At 43.8% G+C, this 23,268-nt stretch overlaps 1 protein-coding gene across 5 annotated transcripts in view; it reads left to right on the plus strand.

Moving 5' to 3' along the window:
- The first annotated feature begins 748 nt into the window (after window positions 1–748).
- Window positions 749–23,268, plus strand: part of LOC135508011 (apoptosis-stimulating of p53 protein 1-like) — a 51,306-nt gene continuing 28,786 nt past the window's right edge. For 2 of the 5 annotated variants that reach the window (XM_064927877.1, XM_064927879.1), the window contains exons 1-4: window positions 749–1,419; window positions 9,682–9,829; window positions 12,778–12,897; window positions 15,159–15,229. In XM_064927877.1, coding sequence (XP_064783949.1) covers window positions 1,411–1,419; window positions 9,682–9,829; window positions 12,778–12,897; window positions 15,159–15,229 — 348 coding nt within the window. In that variant the 5' untranslated portion in view covers window positions 749–1,410. Of the gene's footprint in view, window positions 1,420–9,681; window positions 9,830–12,777; window positions 12,898–15,158; window positions 15,230–19,109; window positions 19,696–23,268 lie in introns of those variants that run through there. The other 3 variants (XM_064927878.1, XM_064927884.1, XM_064927880.1) reach the window with 2 other exon arrangements.

Here is a 23,268-nt window from a genome sequence, read left to right on the forward strand (position 1 = left end):
TTCCCTGTAACTAACTATAGATAAAGGGCTAACTACACGTATTTGTTTAGGCTGCTTCATTTAGACACATCCTTGCAAGCAACTAATTTCACAGTATGGACACAAGATGACACTGAAGTTCCATTTAAATCTGCATCATCCTTGTTTTGAAACTGCTCTCATGCAGATACACTTGGTTTAGAGTTAAAACAACTGAGCTAAAGGACAAATACTCTGGTAGCCTATTTTATGAGGTTAATCAGTATATATGTTTTTGCATCAACCTCAAAATAGTACAATGTTATCATTCCTCTCCTCGCTGTGTAAGCATGCCTGTCACTGACGTTTGTCCCCTGCTGATGGAGAGTGGGTTGCATTATCTTGTGCATTTAAAACAGTTAGTTCGGTTGTATTTAGATTTTCTTTGTCACATCAACGAGGACTAGAGCACTGGCTGATAATAACTAGGCAAGAAAGTATTAAATAGTTGCAAAGTTGCTAATTAGCTAACATACTAAAGTTGTCCGTGATGACATTCGAACACAATCTTTTTAGCAAAGTAGCTAAAAAGAAAAGTAGCTAAAAAGTAAAAAGTAGTAAGTAGTTGCTCATTAGCTCAAATAATGAAATTGTCCATGAATAGAATCAAACAATCAACCTTTGGGTTGCGAGATGTTCATGTTATACTCCTACCGAACCACCACCCTTTCGTTTTGCGTTAAGTAACCTTCCATGTTATGTAACCACACTAAGCGTAACATATACTAATGTCAGTGTCTCGGATTTACATTTACTATGCTACGTCTAGTCTATGAGACCAGTCCGGGTTTGAAAGTCAAACTAACGTTGTTGTGGTTTGACATGCTCGTTTTTTTCCTTGATATGAAGTCTACGTTAGAGAGTTTGTGTAATTTTTTTAATTGGCTACTATCTCACGGATAACCAAGATCAGAGCAATAATCTTTGTTAATTTTTTGGGGGGCGGATTTGGTCTGTCCCAGTCCGTGTCCTGTCCTTGGATTATCCTACATATTACAGCACGCGGGAGGGCAGTCGAACCGTGTTAAAGCAATCGGCGAATTATTTGTGGCGTGCACTCGTTCAATCACTGTCATTACAGCGTAACGTTTAGCAGCAAATTCCCTGAAACAACATGCCACCCAACTAGGCTGTGTGATGTTCTGTGACTATTGCGTGCAGTGACACACGTCGCCTTCAGCGTCTGTGTCTGTGTGCGTCTCTGTGGGATCAAGCATCGTTGCTTTAGGACCATTACATCTGATTCTGGAGCGGGACGCAGATTCTATCGACCGGTTATTCGGACCGGCCTGTCAGGCAACATAGGCTAGGGGAGGCAAAGGAGGCAGACAGAGGAGTGTGTTACTCCAAGAGATTGGCTGGAATAAACATATTTATTGCTTCACTGCAGTCATGATGCCGGTAAGTAAGAGTAATCAGATAGGAATAGAAGATAATATATCTTCTTTTTTCTTTTTTTTCTTTTTCTTTTCTTTTTTTAACTTTGAGAGCTCTTGGAAATATATTGTGGATTGAATTAATAAATGCATGTGGAATGAATAGCTTGGAACAAATGAGCTCTAATAAAAAAAATATATAATTATTTTAGGCTACATATGGATTGTGAGCCTGCAAATTTGAGTGGTGATGACCTACAGTACTCCCATCAATTACAATGTACTTTTTTTGTCCTTTCATCCACCTTTTGTGTTTGAGTGGTGTGTGTTTGTGTGAGCAGGTGGTGAATGAGACAAATCACTGCAATATCAGTTTTTTACTATGATTAAACATCACTTGATAGACCACTGATCTATGCATTTGCTTAACTCTCTGCCTGCCTATACAACTACACAGAGAGAGAGTGAACATTAAGGGGAGTAAGGCATACTTTTAGGGTAGCCTATGTAAGATCCCCACACAACAGTGACAGACAGGCAATTCTGGTGATCACCCACACAGTGACGCACATTCACCATGACCTGTAACCTCCCTGTCAGTGTCAGTGCACCAGTAGCTGATGTCAGTGTAAGAAAGAACACACACACATACACACACCCTGTTCCAACATGGCTCTCCTCATGCCTGCTAATTGGCTTTTGCTCGTTGAGCAATGTTTTACTTATATAATTAGCGATGCAGGGAAGTGGGTTGAAAGTTCAGAATTGCATAGCTACTTTTGCAACAACAAAAAAATAGTGCAATTAATCGTATTGTCTGAATCAAAATACACTGGAAACATCCAAAATACATCATCTATATAGCAACGCGATGTCAAAACCAGTTGACATGGAGGTTAAAGTGTGTGCTTTATCAATTTACCCTCCTGCGGCTGCGTGGAGAGGAGACCAGGCTGGAGAGAGAGAGTCAGTCAGTTGCTGTTTGAATGACGGAAGGGATTAGCCTGTGGATTGTGATGGTCTGGGACGGCCTCGCTGTGCGTCACAGAGGTTGGGTGAGATGGCTGAATTTCTGGGTAATTTCCCACACCAGATGAGCTTTCAGCTCTGCACAAGCCCCTCTCGCTCGCCCCTATAGTCCAACTGTACTAAGGTAGTCCTCCTATCCCTCCCTCAAACCCTTCTCTTCGCCCCTATAGTCCAACTGCTAAGGTAGTCCTCCTATCTCTCCCTTACACTTACAGTTGAAATCGGAAGTTTACATACACTTAGGTTGTAGTCATTAAAACTCGTTTTTCAACCACCCCACACATTTCTTGTTAACAAACTATAGTTTTGACAAGTCGGTTAGGACATCTACTTTGTGCATGACAAGAAATGTTTCCAACAATTGTTTACAGACAGATTATTTCACTTATAATTCACTGTATCACAATTCCAGTGGGTCAAAAGTTTACATACACTCAATTCACTGTGCCTTTAAACAACTTGGAAAATTCCCGAAAATGATGTCAAGGGTTTAGATGCTTCTGATAGACTAATTGACATCCTTTGAGTCAATTGGAGGTGTACCTGTGGATGTATTTCAAGGCCTACCTTCAAACTCAGTGCCTCTTTGCTTCACATCATGGGAAAATCAAAAGAAGTTAGCCAAGACCTCAGAAAAAAATTGTAGACCTCCACAAGTCTGGTTCATCCTTGGGAGCAATTTTCAAATGCCTGAAGGTGCCACGTTCATCTGTCAAACAATAGTACGCAAGTATAAACACCATGGGACCACGCGGCCGTCAAACCACTCAGGAAGGAGACACGTTCTGTCTCCTAGAGATGAACATACTTTGGTGCGACAAGTGCAAATCAATCCCAGAACAACAGCAAAGGACCTTGTGAAGAGGCTGGAGGAAACAGGTACAAAAGTATCTATATCCACAGTAAAACTAGTCCTATATCGACATAACCTGAAAGGCCGCTCAGCAAGGAGAAGCCACTTCTCCAAAACCTCCATGAAAAAAAAGCCAGACTACGGTTTGCAACTGCACATGGGGACAAAGATCGTACTTTTTGGAGAAATGTCCTCTGGTCTGATGAAACAAAAATAGAACTGTTTGGCCATAATGACCATCGTTATGTTTGGAGGAAAAAGGGGGCGGCTTGCAAGCTGAAGAACTCCATCCCAACCGTGAAGCACGGGGGTGGCAGCATCATGTTGTGGGTGTGCTTTGCTGCAGGAGGGACTGGTGCACTTCACAAAATAGATGGCATCATGAGGTAGGAAAATTATGTGGATATATTGAAGCAACATCTCAAGACATCAGTCAGGAAGTTAGATCTTGGTCGCAAATGAGTCTTCCAAATGGACAATGACCCCAAGCATACTTCCAAAGTTGTGGCAAAATGGCTTAAGGACAACAAAGTCAAGGTATTGGAGTGGCCATCACAAGCCCTGACCTCAATACTATAGAAAATTTGTGGGCAGAACTGAAAAAGCATATGCAAGCAAGAAGGCCTACAAACCTGACTCAGTTACACCAGCTCTGTCAGGAGGAATGGGCCAAAATTCAACCAACTCATTGTGTGAAGCTTGTGGAAGGCTACCCAAAACGTTTGACCCAAGTTAAACAATTTAAAGGCAATGCTACCAAATTGCTACCAAATACTAATTGAGTGTAAGTAAACTTCTGACCCACTGGGAATGTGATGAAAGAAATAAAAGCGGAAAGAAATGATTCTTTCTACTATTATTCTGACATTTCATGTTCTTAAAATAAAGTTGTGATCAAAACTGACCTGAGACAGGGAATGTTTACTAGGATTAAATGTCATCAATTGTGAAAAACTGAGTTTAAATGTATTTGGCTAAAGTGTATTTAAACATCCGACTTCAACTGTACTCCCTCCCTATTCCCTTTATTAGCACCTAGATTTACAACCCCTCTCATAGCTTTTAAACAGACAGCGGAATTGACCATTTGGGTGGAATAGTCAGAAAAGACAAGCTGCTAGTGGATTGAGTATTAAGTCTTATTTTGAGCTGCTGAACCTCCATGGAAAATAGACTGGGTTGTACATGAGTTATCATTGGGGGCTTGAGTATTATAAACATCAAAACCAATAGCATATAACCTACTACAATGGCAGTGTTACAAGCCAAATATGAAGTTCAGAGCCCTCCAGTAGTTAACCGGCTGATTTTGATCGTGAGCCATTTTGTACGCTCTCATCTCATCTCATGACTTGACCAGTAGCCAGTTGTAGGCTTACAGACGTAACCTGTTTAATTTGACTTATTAACTTATTGTTGTTGTTATAGTGAGAGTCCCCCTCCTTCTCTTCCTCGATCACATCAGGGCTGAGTCTAAAAATCTCCTCCTCAGCTCTCATTAGTGTAAGTGATGCATGACGTCACTGTGTAGTCGAGCTGCAGGGAGCTGTCGTTGTTATGACTCCTGCCATGTGCCATTTGTATTGATGCTTCCCTCTCAGGTTTGGGGTCAATACCATTTCAATTCAGTCCATTAAGGAAGTAAAGTGAAATTCCAATTCCAATTGGGGGGAAAATCACAGAGGAAAATTGGATTTGGAAATTCTGTTTACTTGCTGAACTTACTGAATTGAAATGGAATTCAACCCAACCGTGATCTCGCTAACTAGAGGATAAAGTACATTTCTGTTTGTAGTAGAACATGGAGCAAACAGTGCTAGTCTATGTCAGCTGCTCCAAGGCAGGGTTCTATCACAGAGAAAGCTATACATCCAAACCAAAACAAACTAGGTTCAGATCCTCACCTTATAAAAACTGAACCTTCCATTCAACCTCTTGACTTCATGGCAAACACTCCCCCCAGTCCCGCGTCAATGTGCTAACCCACTAGGCATGTATGTCAGCTGTGTGAATGGGAGGCTGTCAGCTCCATTGAATAGACTGAGGATGGAGAGTGTTGTTTACAGTCATGTCCTGTGTTTAACTTCCACAATCTCAAGAAGAACAGGACTGTCTGTCTGGGATCTTTTCTATGGGTACCAGGCAAGCGTGTTTCCACAGACACAGTGGTTGCTATGGAGACTTTATTGACTGTTCTGTACTGTGCTGCACAGGGGAGCCAGCCAGGACACTAAATCAGGTGTCGGTTGGTTGGTCCGGGTCAGTCCCAATGTGTCTGACTCTGAAACCTCGCACTGTCTGTCTGCATTTTGGGTTCTTATCTCTGTTGTCTGTCCTGAGACCTGGTTAAAAGTAGCACACACACTATATCTTCCACCAATCAGACATGTTGCAAATCCATCCACTGATAAGGAGATACTGTATCTCAAATCTCTCTAATGATTTGTTATACTTTTCATGTGGTTTGTTTGATGCCTCGGGGGTATTCCTTTTAAGGAGCTTAAGACACTTTGTTTATAAACATCTTGCCCCATAGGACTGCCTCTGAGTCAGAAGTGGATATTAGAAGGGTTTTACACACACACACACACACACACACACACACACACACACACACACACACACACACACACACACACACACACACACACACACACACACACACACACTCACACTCACACTCACACTCACTGTCTATCTCGCTCTGCCTGGTAGATGAGGTCTGAGTAACAGGGTAAACTGTGCATCACAGGGATTTGTTTCCAGGCAGTGGTTCATCAGTCAGCCCAACTCCAGGCCCACTGCGACAACGCCTGCTTTGTGTCCTCAGATTTATTATCGACAAGGCCCGGGATGCTGCTGGCACAACCATTAGATTTGTGCTTCATGGAAATCAGTTAGGAGATCCATTCTGCCCTTCTTCAGACCAAAAATTAAGTGAATGAGAATAGAGAAAGAAAATATGAGATGGGATGGGATCATTTGTTCTCTAACAAATGGAATTATTGTAGTTTTGTCCTCTCAGCAGGTTTAAGTCATTGTAATTAAGATTTTGTTCTTAACTGAGTAGCCTAGTTAAATTAAGGTTAAACAAAAAATAAAAAGTTATGTAGCTGCTGGAACATTTGAACGTTTGAACAGTCAGAATGTGTGTGTGTCACGCCCTGACCTTAGAGAGCCTTTTTTATTCTCTATTTGGTTAGGTCAGGGTGTGACTTGGGTGGGCAAATCTATGTTTCTATTTCTTTGTTGGCCTAGTATGGTTCCCAATCAGAGGCAGCTGTTTATCGTTGTCTCTGATTGGGGATCATACTTAGGCAGCCCTTTTTCCCACCTTAGATTGTGGGATCTTGTTTTTGTATAGTTGCTGTGTTAGCGCTACAAAACGTTACGTTCGTTTATATATATATATTTTTTGGTGTTCATCAAACAAAGAAAGATGTACACTTACCACGCTGCACCTTGGTCCAATCCTTCTCTAAACGCTCTTGACAGTGTGCCCCTGTGTGTGTGTGTGTGTTTAATTTAATTTAATTTTACATAACCTTTATTTAACTAGGCAAGTCAGTTAAGATCAAATTATTATTTACAATGGCGGCCTACACCGGCCAAAGCCGACGATGCTGAGACAATTGTGCTCCGCCCTATGGGACTCCCAATCACGGCCGGTTGTGATACAGCTTGGATGCCTCTGTGTGGTGTTTAGCTGGATGATTATGTGTCTGTGGTCACTGAGTGTCCTGTTCCTCCTATTGATGCCCTATGACAGTGACAGCCTGGTCTGGTTAGTGTCACCAGGCGCCTCTTATCTCTCTCAGCCCCACGGCTGTTCCTGTTCCTAGGGAATCTCATTCTGAAGGGGGCCGGCCGCGTTATATTACCACTACCCCTTGCCTGGCCCTGGCACTGGCTGCATTTATCGCCCCCCCATACCTTGACTATGCTCCTCACGTTCAGTCACTGACACCCCCACCCCTACCCTTCTCCTGCCTTGTGCCTGGTGTCACCCACACGCAGACACTTGGAGACCCGTGCACACAGACAGACACGCAGTGAGTCTCTCTCAGCCCTGCCTGCCCTCCTGTCCATCTGTCTGCCTGTGTGAGTCTTCTCCCTCCGGCTCTATGAAGAGGTTCTTCAGCATGGTGCTGCACAGTCTGGTTAGTGTAACCAAGGACAAGGCCTGGCTCCACCAGAGGGTCCGTCCCGCGCCACAGCAGCAGAGGAACCAGGGCAGGAAGACGCCATGCAGGGCGGCTAAGGTGAACAGACAGAGACAGACAGACAGAGACAGACAGACAGACAGAGACAGACAGAGACAGACAGACAGACAGACAGACAGACAGACAGACAGACAGACAGAGTTATAGCTGTAGCACTGGACTGGCGGGAGCTGACTGGGAGGTGGGTGCTGCCGCTATTCTGTCCTGTCCAGCTTTGAGTCTGACTCTGACGGTACCCATGTGCTGCTGCTTAAAATAGCAAAAGGCATTCACAGCTGGCTAGGAGTCATTTTGGGAAGCTGGAGAGTGTGCTTGTATGTTAAGTGTTTGTGTAAGTTTAAGAGGTTGGTGGGCTGTTTGATGTTTTTGTTAGTGAATGAGTGTAGTTCGGGTGAGGAGACAGGAGACAGGAAAGGCACAGTATGTATGTGGTTGAGTACAGAATGTTGCTGATGCATATGAATGTGTATTGTATCTTTTTGCACAGAGTTTTCAAGGGGATTAGATTCTAGGTGTTAGGCGTATGTGTGGTTTCTTTTTGTAGATATACAATGTTACTTGACTGTGTGAAAGTTTATTATGAATGTTAACATGTTACTGTGTGTGGCTGGCTGGCTCCCCTGTGAAGAACTAACGTGTTGTAGGCTGTTCAGTGTGACTGAGTGTTTAATACTATTAGGCAGAGGTAGGTTTTGCCCCTCTTTTAGCTTTTTTTCTGTCTGGTTTCTGACCTTTCATTGAGAGATGCAGGACAGAGTAGATCACAGATGCATGTGTGTTGGCAAACACGTTCCTGTGTGTCAAGAGAATATTTAGCACCGATGATGAGTTCAGGACTGGTTTGGGTTTTCTGAACCTTGTTGGTTGATTCTAGTTTGATAGAATGGTTCGAAGCGGCCTGTGTTTTTTCCCCCTGTATAATCGACAGCACTACAGGCCAATCCCTAAGGAGAAAAACATAGATTATCCTTTTCCCCCTACAATAACCTTCCCATCCTGGATTTGTTTATGCTCTCTCTCTCTCTCTCTCTCTCTCTCTCCCTGGCGTATGTTTTCACTTGTCACCCCGTGGACACAGACATATACATGTTTATAACCTCCATAATCTCATTATTATAGTGCTCTCTATGTTGTAATCTGCACCTTACAGAATTCCTCCTCTCAATCTATCTGTCTGTGTCTGTGCGTGTGCTCTGGCAGTGAGAGATTACCTTACATCTTGGACTGGACGCGCGGCCCCGTTGCAGGGCTTGTCTCGGTCGGTGTGTCTGTGGTTTAGACATGTTTATGGGGCTGGGCTGAGCCACTACAGAGTGGAGGCAGAGGGTTTATACAGATGGTTTATACAGGCCAAGGGACCCGTGTCAAGCACCTCTGTCTATGTCAATCCTATAGTGGAAGTATCCGCTGCAGCAGGATGGGGGGTATGACATTTAGAGAGGAACATATTTGGATTCCGCAACCCAAATTTGCAGATTAATCCTACATTTTGCAGATTATCCCCCATTTCCGTTTACTACAGATTGTCAATCTGGAAATGAGGACGTCACTTCTCATTTTACCAGGAAATCCTATTTATAAATGTGGTTTCTCAGTACTCTTTATTGAGAGCAAATACTGTATTGCAGGCACGCGCACACACACACCTTCGTGTTGCCTCTTTTTTTGTGCTAGGAATTTCAATAATCGATCTTGTTTTTATTTACCAATAGGTTGTAGACACTAACGGAAGCAAACTTGTCATGATGCCACCAAATCACGCATGTTGGTTTGGCAGTCTGCCTGTACTATCTTTGCACTTGCCATATCTCTTTAATGTTTGTAGCTCAGCTCAGTCTTCAATAGTCTCTCTCCCTCCTGAATGCCTTTAAGGCAAAGCATTTGATGGAAATGTATTTAGGTTAGAGGGCAACTGGAGCTAAGGGGACATTTCCTGTAATTCAAGAGCTTTCCTCCCTGGGTTTACATGCATTCAAATTCCTGGCATATGTACGTTGTATAGATATTACCAGTAGTCTGATCCCAGTCAGTAGCTTGATCCCAGGTATTTATGTGCTGTAGCCAACTCTTCATGACTACGATATAAGAGTTTGCTAAGGCATATACAGTATGAGCCCAGGCTATGTTTCGTCAGAGATATATAGTATGTTTGACAAGCTATTTCTCTGTCTCCCTCATGCAGATGATCCTGACAGTGTACCTGAGTGACAGCCAGCAGATGCTGACAGAGGTGCCCATCACCCCAGAGACCACTTGTAAGAATGTGGTTGAGTTCTGTATGGAGGCCGGAGAGAACGTGTGTCACCTGGCTGAGGTCTGGAAGGGAAAAGGTAAGGGATGCTTTCATCTTTAGCCTCTGACCTCTAACCTATTTAACCTAATCTTCAACCCCTAACCTCCTGGAATTAACTAATTGACTGGTTTATTGCTACACTGACTGACTGGTGTTGTGCTTTGTCACAAGTTCTAAATGCACTGAGCAAAGTGACAAGTTGAAAATCTTAGCTTTACAGATATTTAGCAAAGCACTGTATTTTTTATCATTTGTCTCTGCTTCATGACTTTCTTAAAATGAACTTATAGTGATTTCTTCCAAGTTTTGCATGAATCTATTCAACTGAATGTCTTGATATACAGTGCCTTAACTTTTTTGACATTTTGTTGTGTTGCAAACTGGGAATAAAATGTATTTAATTGTCTTTTTTTTGTCAACGATCTACACAAAATACTCTAATGTCAAAGAAACATTCTTATATTTGTAAAAGAAATATGACAAATAAAACACTAATATATCTTGATTCGATAAGTATTCAACACCCTGAGTCAATACATGTTAGAATCACATTTGTCAGTGATTACAGCTGTGAGTCGTTCTGGGTAAGTCTCTAAGAGCTTTCATTTACATTACATTTAAGTCATTTAGCAGACGCTCTTATCCAGAGCGACTTACAAATTGGTGAATTCACCTTCTTTCCACACCTGGATAGCAATGATCAAAATTTGGCCATTATTCTTTTCACAATTCTTCAAGCACTGTCAAATTGGTTGTTGATCAGTGCTAGACAACAAATTTTCAGGTCTTGACATAGATTTAAATCAAAACTGTAACTCGGCCACTCAGGAACATTCACTGTCTTCTTGGTAAGCAACACCAGTGTAGATTTGTGTTTAAGGTTATTGTCCTGCTGAAAGGTGAATTCATTTCCCAGTGTCTGGTTGAAAGCAGACTGAACCAGGTTTTCCTCAAGGATTTTGCTTGTTCTTATCCTGAAAAACTCCCCAGTCCTTAACGATTATGATTGAAAATATGGAGTGTTACTCAGTAATATGTTGTTTTGGATTTGCCCTAAACATAACACTTTGTATTCATGACAAAAAGTGAATTGCTTTGCAATTTGATTTGCAGTATTACTTTAGTGCCTTGTTGCAAACAGGATGCATGTTTTAGAATATTTTTAATTCTGTACAGGCTTCCTTCTTTTCATTCCACTAGGATTGTGGAGAAACTACAATGTTGTTGATCCATTCTCAGTTTTCTCCGATCACAACCATTTAAACTCATTATTGGCCTCCTGAGTGGTTTCCTTTCTCTCTGGCAACTGTGTTAGGAAGGACACCTGTATCGTTGTAGTGACTGGGTGCATTAATACACCATCCAAAGTGTAATTAATGACTTCACCATGCTCAAAGGTAATTCAATGTCTACTTTTTTTTTCCTACCAAAAGGTGCCCTACTTTGCAAGGCTTTGGAAAACCTCCCTGTCTTTGTGGTTGAATCCGTGTTTGAAATTCACTGCTCGACTGAGGGACCTTACAATTATCTGTATGTGTGGGGTACAGAGATGTGGTTAAAAAAGAATGTTAAACACCCAGCGTGAGTCCATGCAACTTATTATGTGACTTTTTAAGCAAAGTTTTACTCCTGAATCTATTTATTCTTATCATAACAAATGGGGTTGAATGCTTATGTCACGTTTTACCAAGGTGGGTGGACTCAGGCGCAGAGAGCAGGTTTCAGTGATTTGACAGTTTATTCTCCGACGCACAAAAACGACAGTCAACCCAACACACAGGGTGAATAATCCAGCACAGGATCAAAATAGACCGGAGAATAAAACACAAGTACTCCACCAAATGACATGAATACAAAAAACAATCCCGCACAAAACAGGGGCGGGACAACCTACTACATATAAGGACGCTAATTAAACTAAAATACACACAGGTGAAACTAATAAGACAAAACCAACAGACAAACGAAAAAGGGATCGGTAGTGGCTAGTAGGACGGTGACGACGACCGCCGAGCACCGCCCGAACAGGCAGGGGAGCCAACTTTGGCGGAAGTCGTGACAGCTTACTAACTCAAGACTGCTTTTCATTTGTATTAATTTGTAATAGTTAATAAAGTATTGTGTGTAGGCCAGTGACCAAAATATCTCAATTTAATACATTTTAAATTCAGGCTGTAACACAACAAAATGTGGAAACAGACATTGACAGCCAGCCATCATTGAGGAATTTTACTTGGCTAATGACCCTCTCCCCTCCCTGAACAAAAGCAGTGGTGGTCTGCCCCTGACATACAACAATGATGTTTTTGTCTCAGGCAGCCTGTACGTCCCAGACAGACAGTGAGGCGGGATAGAAAGTGGGTCAGGATGTCTCTCTGTGACACTCCAGGCTCTGGTGCTTGTTTACACACGTAGCCTGTGGGCCTGTCGTCACGTAGAAATAGAATTACTGGAACAGAAAAAGCACCTCAGAACACAGCAGTTTTGTTTTTGAAGCTCAGACCGCAGACAGCAATTTGACAGTACACTCATGGGTACACTCAATATGGCCGCCGGTCCACCCATTACAGAATGTTGGCCGCACAGGCCAGGGAGCGCATGAACACATGCCCTAGTGAGGGAACATAGAGTAGCTAGCTACAGTGTCAATAAGGTTGTCCTGACTTTCATAGGTTCTTTACTGAAGACAGGTATTTCTCTTCATCGCGACCCAATACAGTGCGCCAGTGCCAGAGTATAGCTGTGGGGACTTATGTGGTTCATCCTATTCTGTTAATAGAAAGTACTTAGTTCATCTCTAATGATGATCAGGGCTGAGGGGCAATCAACCCACCGTATCACTTCACAATCACCAATAGATAACTACCCAAGTCTATGTGTCTAATAACAACCTCTGTTTTCTTCTCCCTCCCATAGAGCGATCCTCTCATTAGTGTTGTATATGTTATAATTATGTTATAACTTTGTCCTCCTTGTCCTCCCCAGAGAGAGTGATCCCCTTTGACTACCTGATGTATGAGCACCTGCAGAAGTGGGGTTCTAGGAGGATGGAGGTCAGGTTCTACCTGAGGCACGAAGACTCCCCCTCAGAGAGCAGAAACCAGGGTGGGTGACTGGCCCTCGCCAGGCCTGGTCCCAGATCTGTTTATGCTCTTGCCAACACCATTGCTGTCATTGTCAAGCCAAATATGACAATGAGTGACATGGAGTTATAACAGCACATTTAGGCTTGACCCATGGTTTAGGCTACATCTTAAATGGCACCCTATTCCCTGTATAGTATGCTACCTTTGTACCTGAAGTGAAACTATTCATTATAGAGTGCATTACTTTTGGCCAGAGGCACCCTATTCCATATAGAGTGCACTACTTTTGGACAGAGGCACCCTATTCCATATAGAACATAGGGTGCCATTTCTGACACAGACTTATTCTGTTTCTCAGTTAGCTAGTAACATATCAGATAACATAAACCAGAAATTCACTGAGAAGCCATTATCATAAGAAGGTTGTCATGAAAAGCAGTGTGTGCTCTCAATTCTGGAACAGCTCAATGTTTGTGTCGCAAGTGGCACCCTATTCCCGAAATACCGCACTACCCATAGGGCTCTGGTCAAGAGGACTCAAAAGTAGTGCACTATAAATGGAATAGAATGCCATTTGGGACATACTCTGTACTTTTGTTTTGTTTCTCTGAACAGGAAGGTGTGTTTCTGTTTTGACTCCGAAGTTCCTGTTAGAGCTCTCAATCATGTTTTTCCATGACACATAACTGGCTCTGTCTGTCCCTTTCCACGTGGCTGAGTGTTTGTGTGCGTGTGTGTGATGGCTCTGTATGGTTGGCCTGCCTGCCTGCCTGCCTGACTGGCTTTTATGTAACTAATCTCTTTTGTGGCTAATTGGTCTCCTCGCCTGTGACCTCCTCTGACCGGTGCACCTGAGATGGATCAGAGAGAGAGACACCCAGGCCTGCAGGGTTAAGGAGGGTGGAGGCCTGACCAGGGGTGGAGGGCAGGGGGCTGGTGCCTGACTGGGACCTGACCAGGCGTGGAGGGCTGGGGAACTGGGGCCTAACCAGGGGTGGAAGAAAGGCCTGGGAAGTTGGAACGAGCCTTAACTAAAGAGAGGAGCTTTACCGCTGTTCACTAGTTCTTATCATGTTAGCTATCTATACTGTAGACTGACTTCCTGAGAGGGGAGGATAAGGTATCAGAGGCTCCCAGCCCACCTTCAGACAGAGGGAGGGGGAGGTACAGTCAACGCAAGATAAATCCAGCCATGTGGAACATGCTACAGATGTAGGATCTTAATTTGATTACCCTGTTGCAGGAGAACATTTCTAATTACAGACCTGTCTGGTGGGCATTGCAATGAGGACAGGTCTGGCCCATTGAGGTTGAAGTCAAGTACAGAGAAACCCCTGCCTGGGGGGCATTGTACTGTAATTAGCACAAGTCGGCCCATTGAGGTTGAACATGTTAAGGCCCTGCCTGGGGGATAATGAGAACTGGGCCATTAACGTTGAACCTCCTATAGCCCTGCCTGAGGGGCATTGTAATGAGGACCGGCCCATTGAGGTTGAGGTATTTGCAGCTGACTGACAGGATTACCCACATAGTGATTCAGGCCCAGGATTTAGGGAATTAAACATCTAGCTATTTATAGATGACACAGTTGGGGGGGGGGGGGGGGCTGTTTCACCAAAGAGAATAGAGAGTCCAGAACACTGGACTGAGTGCCTGAGGGAGGAACGGTTGGGTAAACGAACCGTTTGGGATCACACGGTTAAGGACAAACGTCCCTCCTTTATGACTCTGGACTGGAGTCACATGGCACGGCGCGCCGGCCCAGTGGAGAACCAACCAATGATAATTAGACTTAATACTGGATCCTGGACAGCTCTGGCTCAGTGTTTGGACTCATTAGACCAGATCACTATCTGAATGAGGACTCTGTGGGGGCTGTACTATACTGTACCGCGCCGGGCATCTGCTCTTATCCAGTATGAGACTAGTGTGACAGGGGAGTTTGGAAGTTGGTTAGGAGACCGCAATGCAGTGAGTTGTCCTAGAAGGTATGGCTGTGGTGATAGTGATCAGATGTCTGACTCCTGATAGATTTGTCCTGGGCTGTATCCTGAAGCAATTGTTATCCTGTGTAGTAGGTGTAATGTCAATGTAATTTTGTTAGGAATGCATTTTTCTCCTCATGATTGGTAGACCTCTGTGTTTCATTATTGAGTCATGTGTGATCTAGATTCTTGATTGGTCATTGTACTCTATATTATTAACTCTGTACTGCTCTTCTGTGTTAGTGACTGGTTATTTGCATTGTTGTCTGATGTAATGTCCTTCTTTGCTATTCAGGGAGACAGCTCTCTCAGGACCAGTCCAGCAAAGACAGTAGAGGGAGCTCAGACCAGCCTTGTGAGGACAGGGTAAGTCCTCACAACATAACACACACACAAATGCACACATTCACACACTGCAGTAAACAAACACACTTCCTGGCACAATGCCTGCCTGCTCATTAGGTTTGTGAATGGGAAGGAAAGCTGTATGGCATCATGATTTAGCATCTCAATAATTAATCTTAATCTTAATAATTCCTATCCATAGGGGCAAAAACAATGTTTTTACGGTAATACCAAGGACTTCCTCGGTCACTCTCTTTAAGAGATTTTTTTAGTGGGTCTTTAACTGTGAGAGAGAGGCAGAGAGTGCATTGCTGTGTGTGTGTGTGTGTGTGCTCAATTGTGCGACTGTGGGTGTGTGTGTTGGTGTGCTCAAGTACGTGTGTGTGTGTGTGTGTGTGTGTGTGTGTGTGTGTGTGTGTGTGTGTGTGTGTGTGTGTGTGTGTGTGTGTGTGTGTGTGTGTGTGTGCGCGTGTTAGATTGTGCTCGAGTGAGTGTGTGTATTAGAGTGTGTGTGTGTCTGTTGTTGTTTGTAGAGTACAGAGGATTAGAAGAAGGCTTAGTGACAGGCATGATTACAGTTCCCTCAGAATTTGTCCATGTGAAAACAGGAGATAAAGCTCAACTTACTACGGTCTGGCATCTTTGACCCAGGCTGGAATCCTGACTGCTTTCTTTGGCTATTATTTTTGTGTCACATATCAACAATTTCCCCTAGATGCTGTCCCCAGGCAGTGCTCAAAAGCAATTGCATTTAGTTTCACAGTTTATGATCTGAGATACTCATCTGTCACTCAAATGTTCGCTTATGTCCTTCATTGACAGCCATTTGGTTAAGGGCTTGTAAGTAAGCATTTCACGGTAAGGTCTACACTTGTTGTATTCAGTGAATGTGACAAATAAAGTTTCATTTGATTTGAGTTACATGCCCACATCTTCAAGTTCAGATTCCGCCATGAATGTATTAAAAGACGCAGATAACTTAGAATATAATTTAGCCTAGTAACTTAACAAGTTTAGCGACAGTGCATCTACCTTTAGTTGAGTGCTTTTATTCAGGACTGGTTCTCTTAGTCAGTCCTGATGGATTACAACAATCTCATGAAATAACTGTTTTAAGATAATTTGGGGGGGCTGATTCTCACTGTGGTGTGTGTGTGTGTGTGTGTGTGTGTGTGTGTGTGTGTGTGTGTGTGTGTGTGTGTGTGTGTGTGTGTGTGTGTGTGTGTGTGTGTGTGTGTGTGTGCGCGCGCTGAGGTTACAGTTACTGGGGTGGGGTTACTGTAAATACACTACATAACCAAAAGTATCTGGCACCTGCACGTCGAACATCTCATTCCAAAATCATAGGCATTAATATGGAGTTGGTCTCCCCTTTGATGCTATAACAGCCTCCACTCTTCGGTGAAGGCTTTCCACGAGATGTTGAAACAGTGCTGTGGAGACTTGCTTCCATTCAGCCACAAGAGCATTAGTGAGGTTGGGCACTAATGTTGGGCAAAAGGCCTAGCTCTCAGTCGGCGTTCCAATTCATCCCAAAGGTGTTCGATGGGGTTGAGGTTAGGGCTCTGTGCAGGCCAGTCAAGTTCTTCCACACTGATCTCGACAAACCATTTCTGTATGGACCTCGCTTTGTGCACGGGGGGTTCATGCTGAAACAAGAAAGGGTTTTCTCCAAACTGTTGCCACAAAGTTGGAAGCACAGAATTGTCTAGAATGTCATTGTATGCTGTAGTGTTTAGATTTCCCTTCACTGGAACTAAGGGGCATAGCCCAAACCATGAAAAACATCCTCAGACCATTATTCCTCCTCCACCAAACTTTACAGTTTACAGTTGGCACTATGCATTGGGGCAGGTAGCGTTCTCCTGCCATCCGCCAAACCCTGATTCGTCAGACTGCCAGATGGTGAAGTGTGATTCATCACTCCAGGGAACGCTTTTCCACTGCTCCAGAGTCCAACGGCGGCGAGCTTTACGCCACTCCAGCCGACGCTTGGCATTGCACATGGTGATCTTAGGTTTGTGTGTGGCCTAGGAAACCAACTTCATGAAGCTCCCAATGTACAGTTCTTATTCTGACGTTGCTTCCAGAGGCAGTTTGGAACTCAGTAGTGAGTAGTTCCAACTGAGGACAGACGATTTTTACGTGCTACGTGCATCAGCACTCGGCTGTCCTGTTCTGTGAGCTTATGTGGCCTACCACTTCGCGGCTGAGCCGTTGTTGCTCCTAGACGTTTCTACTTCACAATAACAGCTCGCACAGTTGACCGGGGCAGGTCTAGCAGGGCAGACATTTGACGAACTGACTTGTTGGAAAGGTGGTATCCTATGACGGTTCCACGTTGAAAGTCAATCATTAAAGCCATTCTACTGCCAATGTTTGTCTATGGAGATTGCATTGGTGTCTGCTGGATTGTATATACCTGTCAGCAATGGGTGTGGCTGAAATAGCCGAATCCATTCTTTTGAAGGGTTGTCCACATACTTTTGAATATATAGTGTATAAATAATATGCCATTTCGCAGATACTTTTATCCAAAGCAACATTTATGTATGGGTGGCAACAACTGGAATCCTGACATTGCAAGCACTATGATCTAGCAACTGAGACACTCAGGACAACTGTTCATTGATAACATGTAGCATGATGTCTCTTTCAAGTGGCACTCAAGCTGCAACCCATGGGCTTGTCGTGGTTGGCTGTCAGTGGTTTCGTTTAAAAAAAAATGGTACTTTAATAGTCTACTGTACTATGTTGATTCTTAGCAATCTCATATCTCTCTGTGCGTCATTGTCTTCATAGGGTGGAGTAGTTCACTGCCAGGAAAGTGTGTGTCTTGTCATTTATATGTAGGCCAACTCAATCCAAGCAATCATTTTTTTTAATGGAGATTGGAGATTTGAACATCCTTTGATCTTTTTATGGGTTTTCAGACAGTATAGGCAGATGTTAGGGGGGAGACAATGAAGGATGAATGACCGGTAGGAAGGGCTAAGCCGAGACCTGAACCCTGTGGGTGGGCATATGTGGTCCAGAGTCTAGAGCGTTACAACTTGACCAGACTGAAAGTTCAGTGTGGAGACAGAGGCAACTTTAGGAGAAACAGAAGTTGCCTACGCCAGCACACTGTGCTGATCTCATTGTCTGTCAGTGTCTTTCCCTCCTCTTCTTTATCCTCCCTCTCTATGTCTCTCTGTATGTTCATTTCCTTCCTCTCTTTCTCCTAGACATGAAGGGTGCTGCCTCCACCCTCACATGCTCCTGCTACTGGATGTGTTGTAAGGGAGTGAGCTGTGGCTACAACAGAGCAAGGCTCAGGCAGCAGTGGTTGGGTGGACCCTTATGGCTGACATGACACTGACACCTTTGTTTGCACAACTGTGTGTAATTATAGAAATAACAGCTGGGTATACGTTTATGTCAAAACAGGTCAAGGGTTTGTTGATAAAGATTAGTATCTGCTCTTTTTACATTGTATATTTTGTTTTGCGGGGCGGAGGAATCAAAATTGAAGACAGTTTAGGTGTCATAATGATTAGGTCCTTAGAATTGGGATTTGTGTGTGGAGCGAGCAGCAACTGAATCAGTCTCATTTATGTTTGAGACTGACTCTGAGGTTCTACTGAGCATCACATTTATTATGCAAGAAGTGTAATCTGTATTTCTGAGATCACAGCCATTTTAGAATATGATGCATGAAAGCGCTGGAATGATTGGCAGGTTTTGTTCCCCCTAAATTTCCATTATGTTCATTATCAGGAGGGTCCCAGTACCTGTCCTGGAGACAGCTGTGGCGCAGAGACTTTATGGCAGCAGGAGCTTGGGAAAGGGAGGGGATGTTCTCGTGCTGCAGTCCGGCTCCAGCAGCATAGAGAGGAGAGGAGGAGCGAGAGAGGGAGAGTGAAAAGAACTGCTGGCACGTCAAAATTGGAACAAATCCCTCACAGGGCAGAAAAACTTACGCAGTCACAAAGTCACGTCAACGACGAAGAATGGGCGCTTTTGATACATGTTTGAGATGTTCTTATAGCCAATGTACATTTTTTTTAAGGTAGCTAGTGGTGTTTGTCGTATGAACATATAGTGTGACCCATTACTCTTCAGGCTAAATGGATGTGACAACTATACCGGTCCATCTCATCCCGACTGAGTCACGGACTTGATTTGCCCTCTCTGTTTACTGAATGCGCACGCTGGTTTACATGTTCTAACGTGACACGAGGGGAATAACAAACCGTGCTCCTTGAGCCATAGGAAGAGACTCGTAAATCACCGCATCGGACAAGTACGAAAGTTGCGATAGGAATCGGTGCATTGTCATTCATTAGCGCGGTGACCGGGGCTACGTTTACTAGATGAGTAGAGGAACGATTTGAATGAGAAAAATGGAGTGGAAACATGTTGAGGCTGTACAGGAATTTACAGTTGAAGGACAATGCAGCAAAATTAAGGTGCGATCTTGCAGAATTACCTGGGACGCCCACCAGGTAATAAAACCAATTTAAATTAGATCTCGTTGATGTTTTGTCATGGTGTAAAGTTTCTCGGGCAGGTCACATATTGTCAGCCTATATGTTTTCATGTGTTTTTATTGGTTTGTATAGCATTTCATTGTATGCTATATATGCTATAAAGGCTAGGAATACCATAAGGCATGCATAAAAAGCTAATAATATAATTTATTTAATTGAATTGAATCTTTATATAACTAGGCAAGAATAAAGATATGCCCAAATCCCTGATGATTAGGGTATTACATGTTTGAAAATGAGCATTTTTCTGGATTTTACTGATCATGCAATATGTCATAATTGCATAATTAAATGAATTATTGTCAAATGGCACTGATTTTAAATATAGCTGCCCGTTAGTGTGTGTAATTAAAATATGTAAGACATGTTCTATAGCCTACATCTTTTTCTTTAGGATCCCCATTCATGTGGGGTGTGATTAAAACTACATATCATTTAAGCTAGTGCTATCGTCATACCTATGATTACTATGAGACAGCCTATAGGGAGGAGGTCAGGGACCTGGCAGTGTGTTGCCAGGACAACAACCTCTCCCTCAATGTCAGCAAGACAAATGAGCTGATTGTGGACTACAGGAAACATAGGGCCAAGCACGCCCCCATTCACATCGACGGGGCTGTAGTGGAGCACACAACCAACACAGTCGTGAAGTGGGCACGACAACACCTTCTCCCCTTCAGGAGTCTGAAAAGATTTGGCATGGGCCCTCAGAATCTTAAAAAGTTATACTGCTGCACCATTGAGAACATCTTGACTGGCTGTATCACCGCTTGGTATGGCGACTGCTTGGCATTCGACAGCAAGGTGCTACAGCGGGTAGTGCGTGCGGCCAAGTACATCACTGTGGCCAAACTCCCTGGCATCCAGGACCTCTATACAAGGGGTGTCAGAGGAAGGCCCGAAAAATGGTCAAAGAGTCTAGCTACCCAAGTCATAGACTGTTTTCTCTGCTACCACATGGCTAGCGGTACCAATGCTCTGGAACCAACAGGACCCTGAACAGCTTCTACCCAAAGCGTTAAGACTGCTAAATAGCTAGTTAAATAGTCAACCAAATAGCTACCCGGACTATCTGTATTGACCTTTTGCTCTAACTTTTTTGACTCATCACATACTGCTGCTACTGTTTATTATCTGTCACTTTATTCCTAGTTATAAACTCAGCAAAAAAACATCCTCTCACTGTCAACTGCATTTATTTTCAGCAAACATAACATGTGTAAATATTTGTATGAACATAACAAGATTCAACAACTAAGACATAAAGTGAACAAGTTCCACAGACATGTGACTAACAGAAATGGAATAATGTGTCCCTGAACAAAAGGGGGGTCAAAATCAAAAGTAACAGTCAGTATCTGGTGTGGCCACCAGCTACATTAAGTACTGCAGTGCATCTCCTCCTGCACAAGATTTGCCAGTTCTTGCTGTGAGATGTTACCCCACTCTTCCACCAAGGCACCTGCACGTTCCCGGACATTTCTCGGTGGAATGGCCCTAGCCCTCACCCTCCAATCCAACAGGTCCCAGACGTGCTCAATGGGATTGAGATCCGGGATCTTCGCTGGCCATGGCAGAACACTGACATTCCTGTCTTGCAAGAAATCATGCACAGGACGAGCAGTATGGCTGGTAGCATTGTCATGCTGGAGGGTCATGTCAAGATGAGCCTGCAGGAAGGGTACCACATGAGGGAGGAGGATGTCTTCCCTGTAACACACAGCGTTGAGATTGACAACAAGTTCAGTCCGATGATGCTGTGACACACCGCTGACGGACCCTCCACCTCCAAATTGATCCCGCTCTGAGTACAAGCCTCAATGTAACCTCCAAATTGATCCCGCACTGAGTACAGGCCTCAGTGTAACGCTCATTCCTTCGATGATAAATGCGAATCCGACCATCACCCCTGGTGAGACAAAACCGCGACTCGTCAGTGAAGAGCACTTTTTGCCAATCCAGTCTGGTCAAGCAACGGTAGGTTTGTGCTCATAGGTGATGTTGTTGCCGGTGATGTCTGGTGAGGAGCTGCCTTACAACAGGCCTTCAAGCCATCAGTCCAGCCTCTCTCAGCCTATAGCGGACAGTCTGAGTACTGATGGAGGGATTTGTTGTAGGGCAGTTGTTGTTGCCATCCTGTACCTGTCCCACAGGTGCAATGTATCAATCCTGTGCAGGTGCTGTTACACGTGGTCTGCCACTGTGAGGACGATCAGCTGTCTGTCCTGTCTCCCTGTAGCGCTGTTTTAGGGGTCTCACAATACAGACATTGCAATTTATTGCCCTGCCCACATCTGCAATCCTCATGCCTCCTTGCAGCATGCCTAAGGCACGTTCATGCAGATGAGCAGGGACCCTGGGCATCTTTCTTTTGGTGTTTTTCAGAGTCAGTAGAAAGGCCTCTTTAGTGTCCTAACTTTTCATAACTGTGACCTTAATTGCCTACCGTCTGTAAGCTGTTAGTGTCTTAACGACCGTTCCACAGGTGCATGCTCATTAATTGTTTATGGTTCATTGAACAAGCATGGGAAACAGTGTTTTAACCTTTTACAGTGAAGATCTGTGAAGTTATTTGTATTTTTACGAGTTATCCTTGAAAGACAGGGTCCTGAAAAAGGGATGCTTCTTTTTTTGCTGAGTTTATGTACAGTACCTATAAAAAGTTTGGACACACCTACTCATTCAAGGGTTTTTCTTTATTTTTACTATTGTCTACATTGTAGAATAATAATGAAGACATCAAAACTATGAAATAACACATTTGGAATCATGTAGTAAACAAAAAAGTGTTAAACAAAATGTATTTTATATTTGTTTGCTTTAATGACAGCTTTGCACATGCTTGGCATTCTCTCAACCAGCTTCATGAGGTAGTCTGTCATGTCTTGTTATGTCTGTTCCTGTCCTTTCTCTTCACTCTGTCTCTCTCTGCTGGTCTTTTTAGGTTACCTTCTCTGTCTCTCATTCTTCAGCTGTTCTACATTTCCCCTAACTAGCTCATTCACTCTTTCCCCACCTGTTCTCTCTTCCCCCTCTGATTAGGTCTCTATTTCTCTCTCTGTTCCTGCTACTTTCAGTGTCTGATTCTTGTTTGTGTTTTTGATACCAGAAGCAAGCTGTCGTCCCGTTTGCTTCCACCTTGTCCTATCCTGTCGGAGTCTGCCTGGCAGGTGCATCCTGCATTATACTACGTTCTTTTGTTCCATTGACTACGTTGGAAGAGGATTTATGCCATTCCTGTTTTTTCATTAAAGAACTCTGTTTTCTGTTACAACCGCTTTTGGGTCTTCACTCAAGTACATAACAGAAGAATCAGACCAAGAATGGACCCAGCGGCTCCGGACCCTTTTCACTCCGCTGTCGAGATCCAGGGAGCGATGCTAGGCAGACACGAGGAGGAATTGTCTGCTGCTCGACATGCCGTTGAGACCCTGGCCGTCCAAGTCTCCGACCTCACAAGACAGGTTCACCAACTCCACCTCGATCCACCGCCCACTTCCAGGGTTTCCGAGTCTCCGGAGCCCAGGA

This window comes from Oncorhynchus masou, chromosome 21, assembly GCF_036934945.1.
Source record: "Oncorhynchus masou masou isolate Uvic2021 chromosome 21, UVic_Omas_1.1, whole genome shotgun sequence".
Classification (NCBI taxonomy): Eukaryota; Metazoa; Chordata; class Actinopteri; order Salmoniformes; family Salmonidae; genus Oncorhynchus; species Oncorhynchus masou.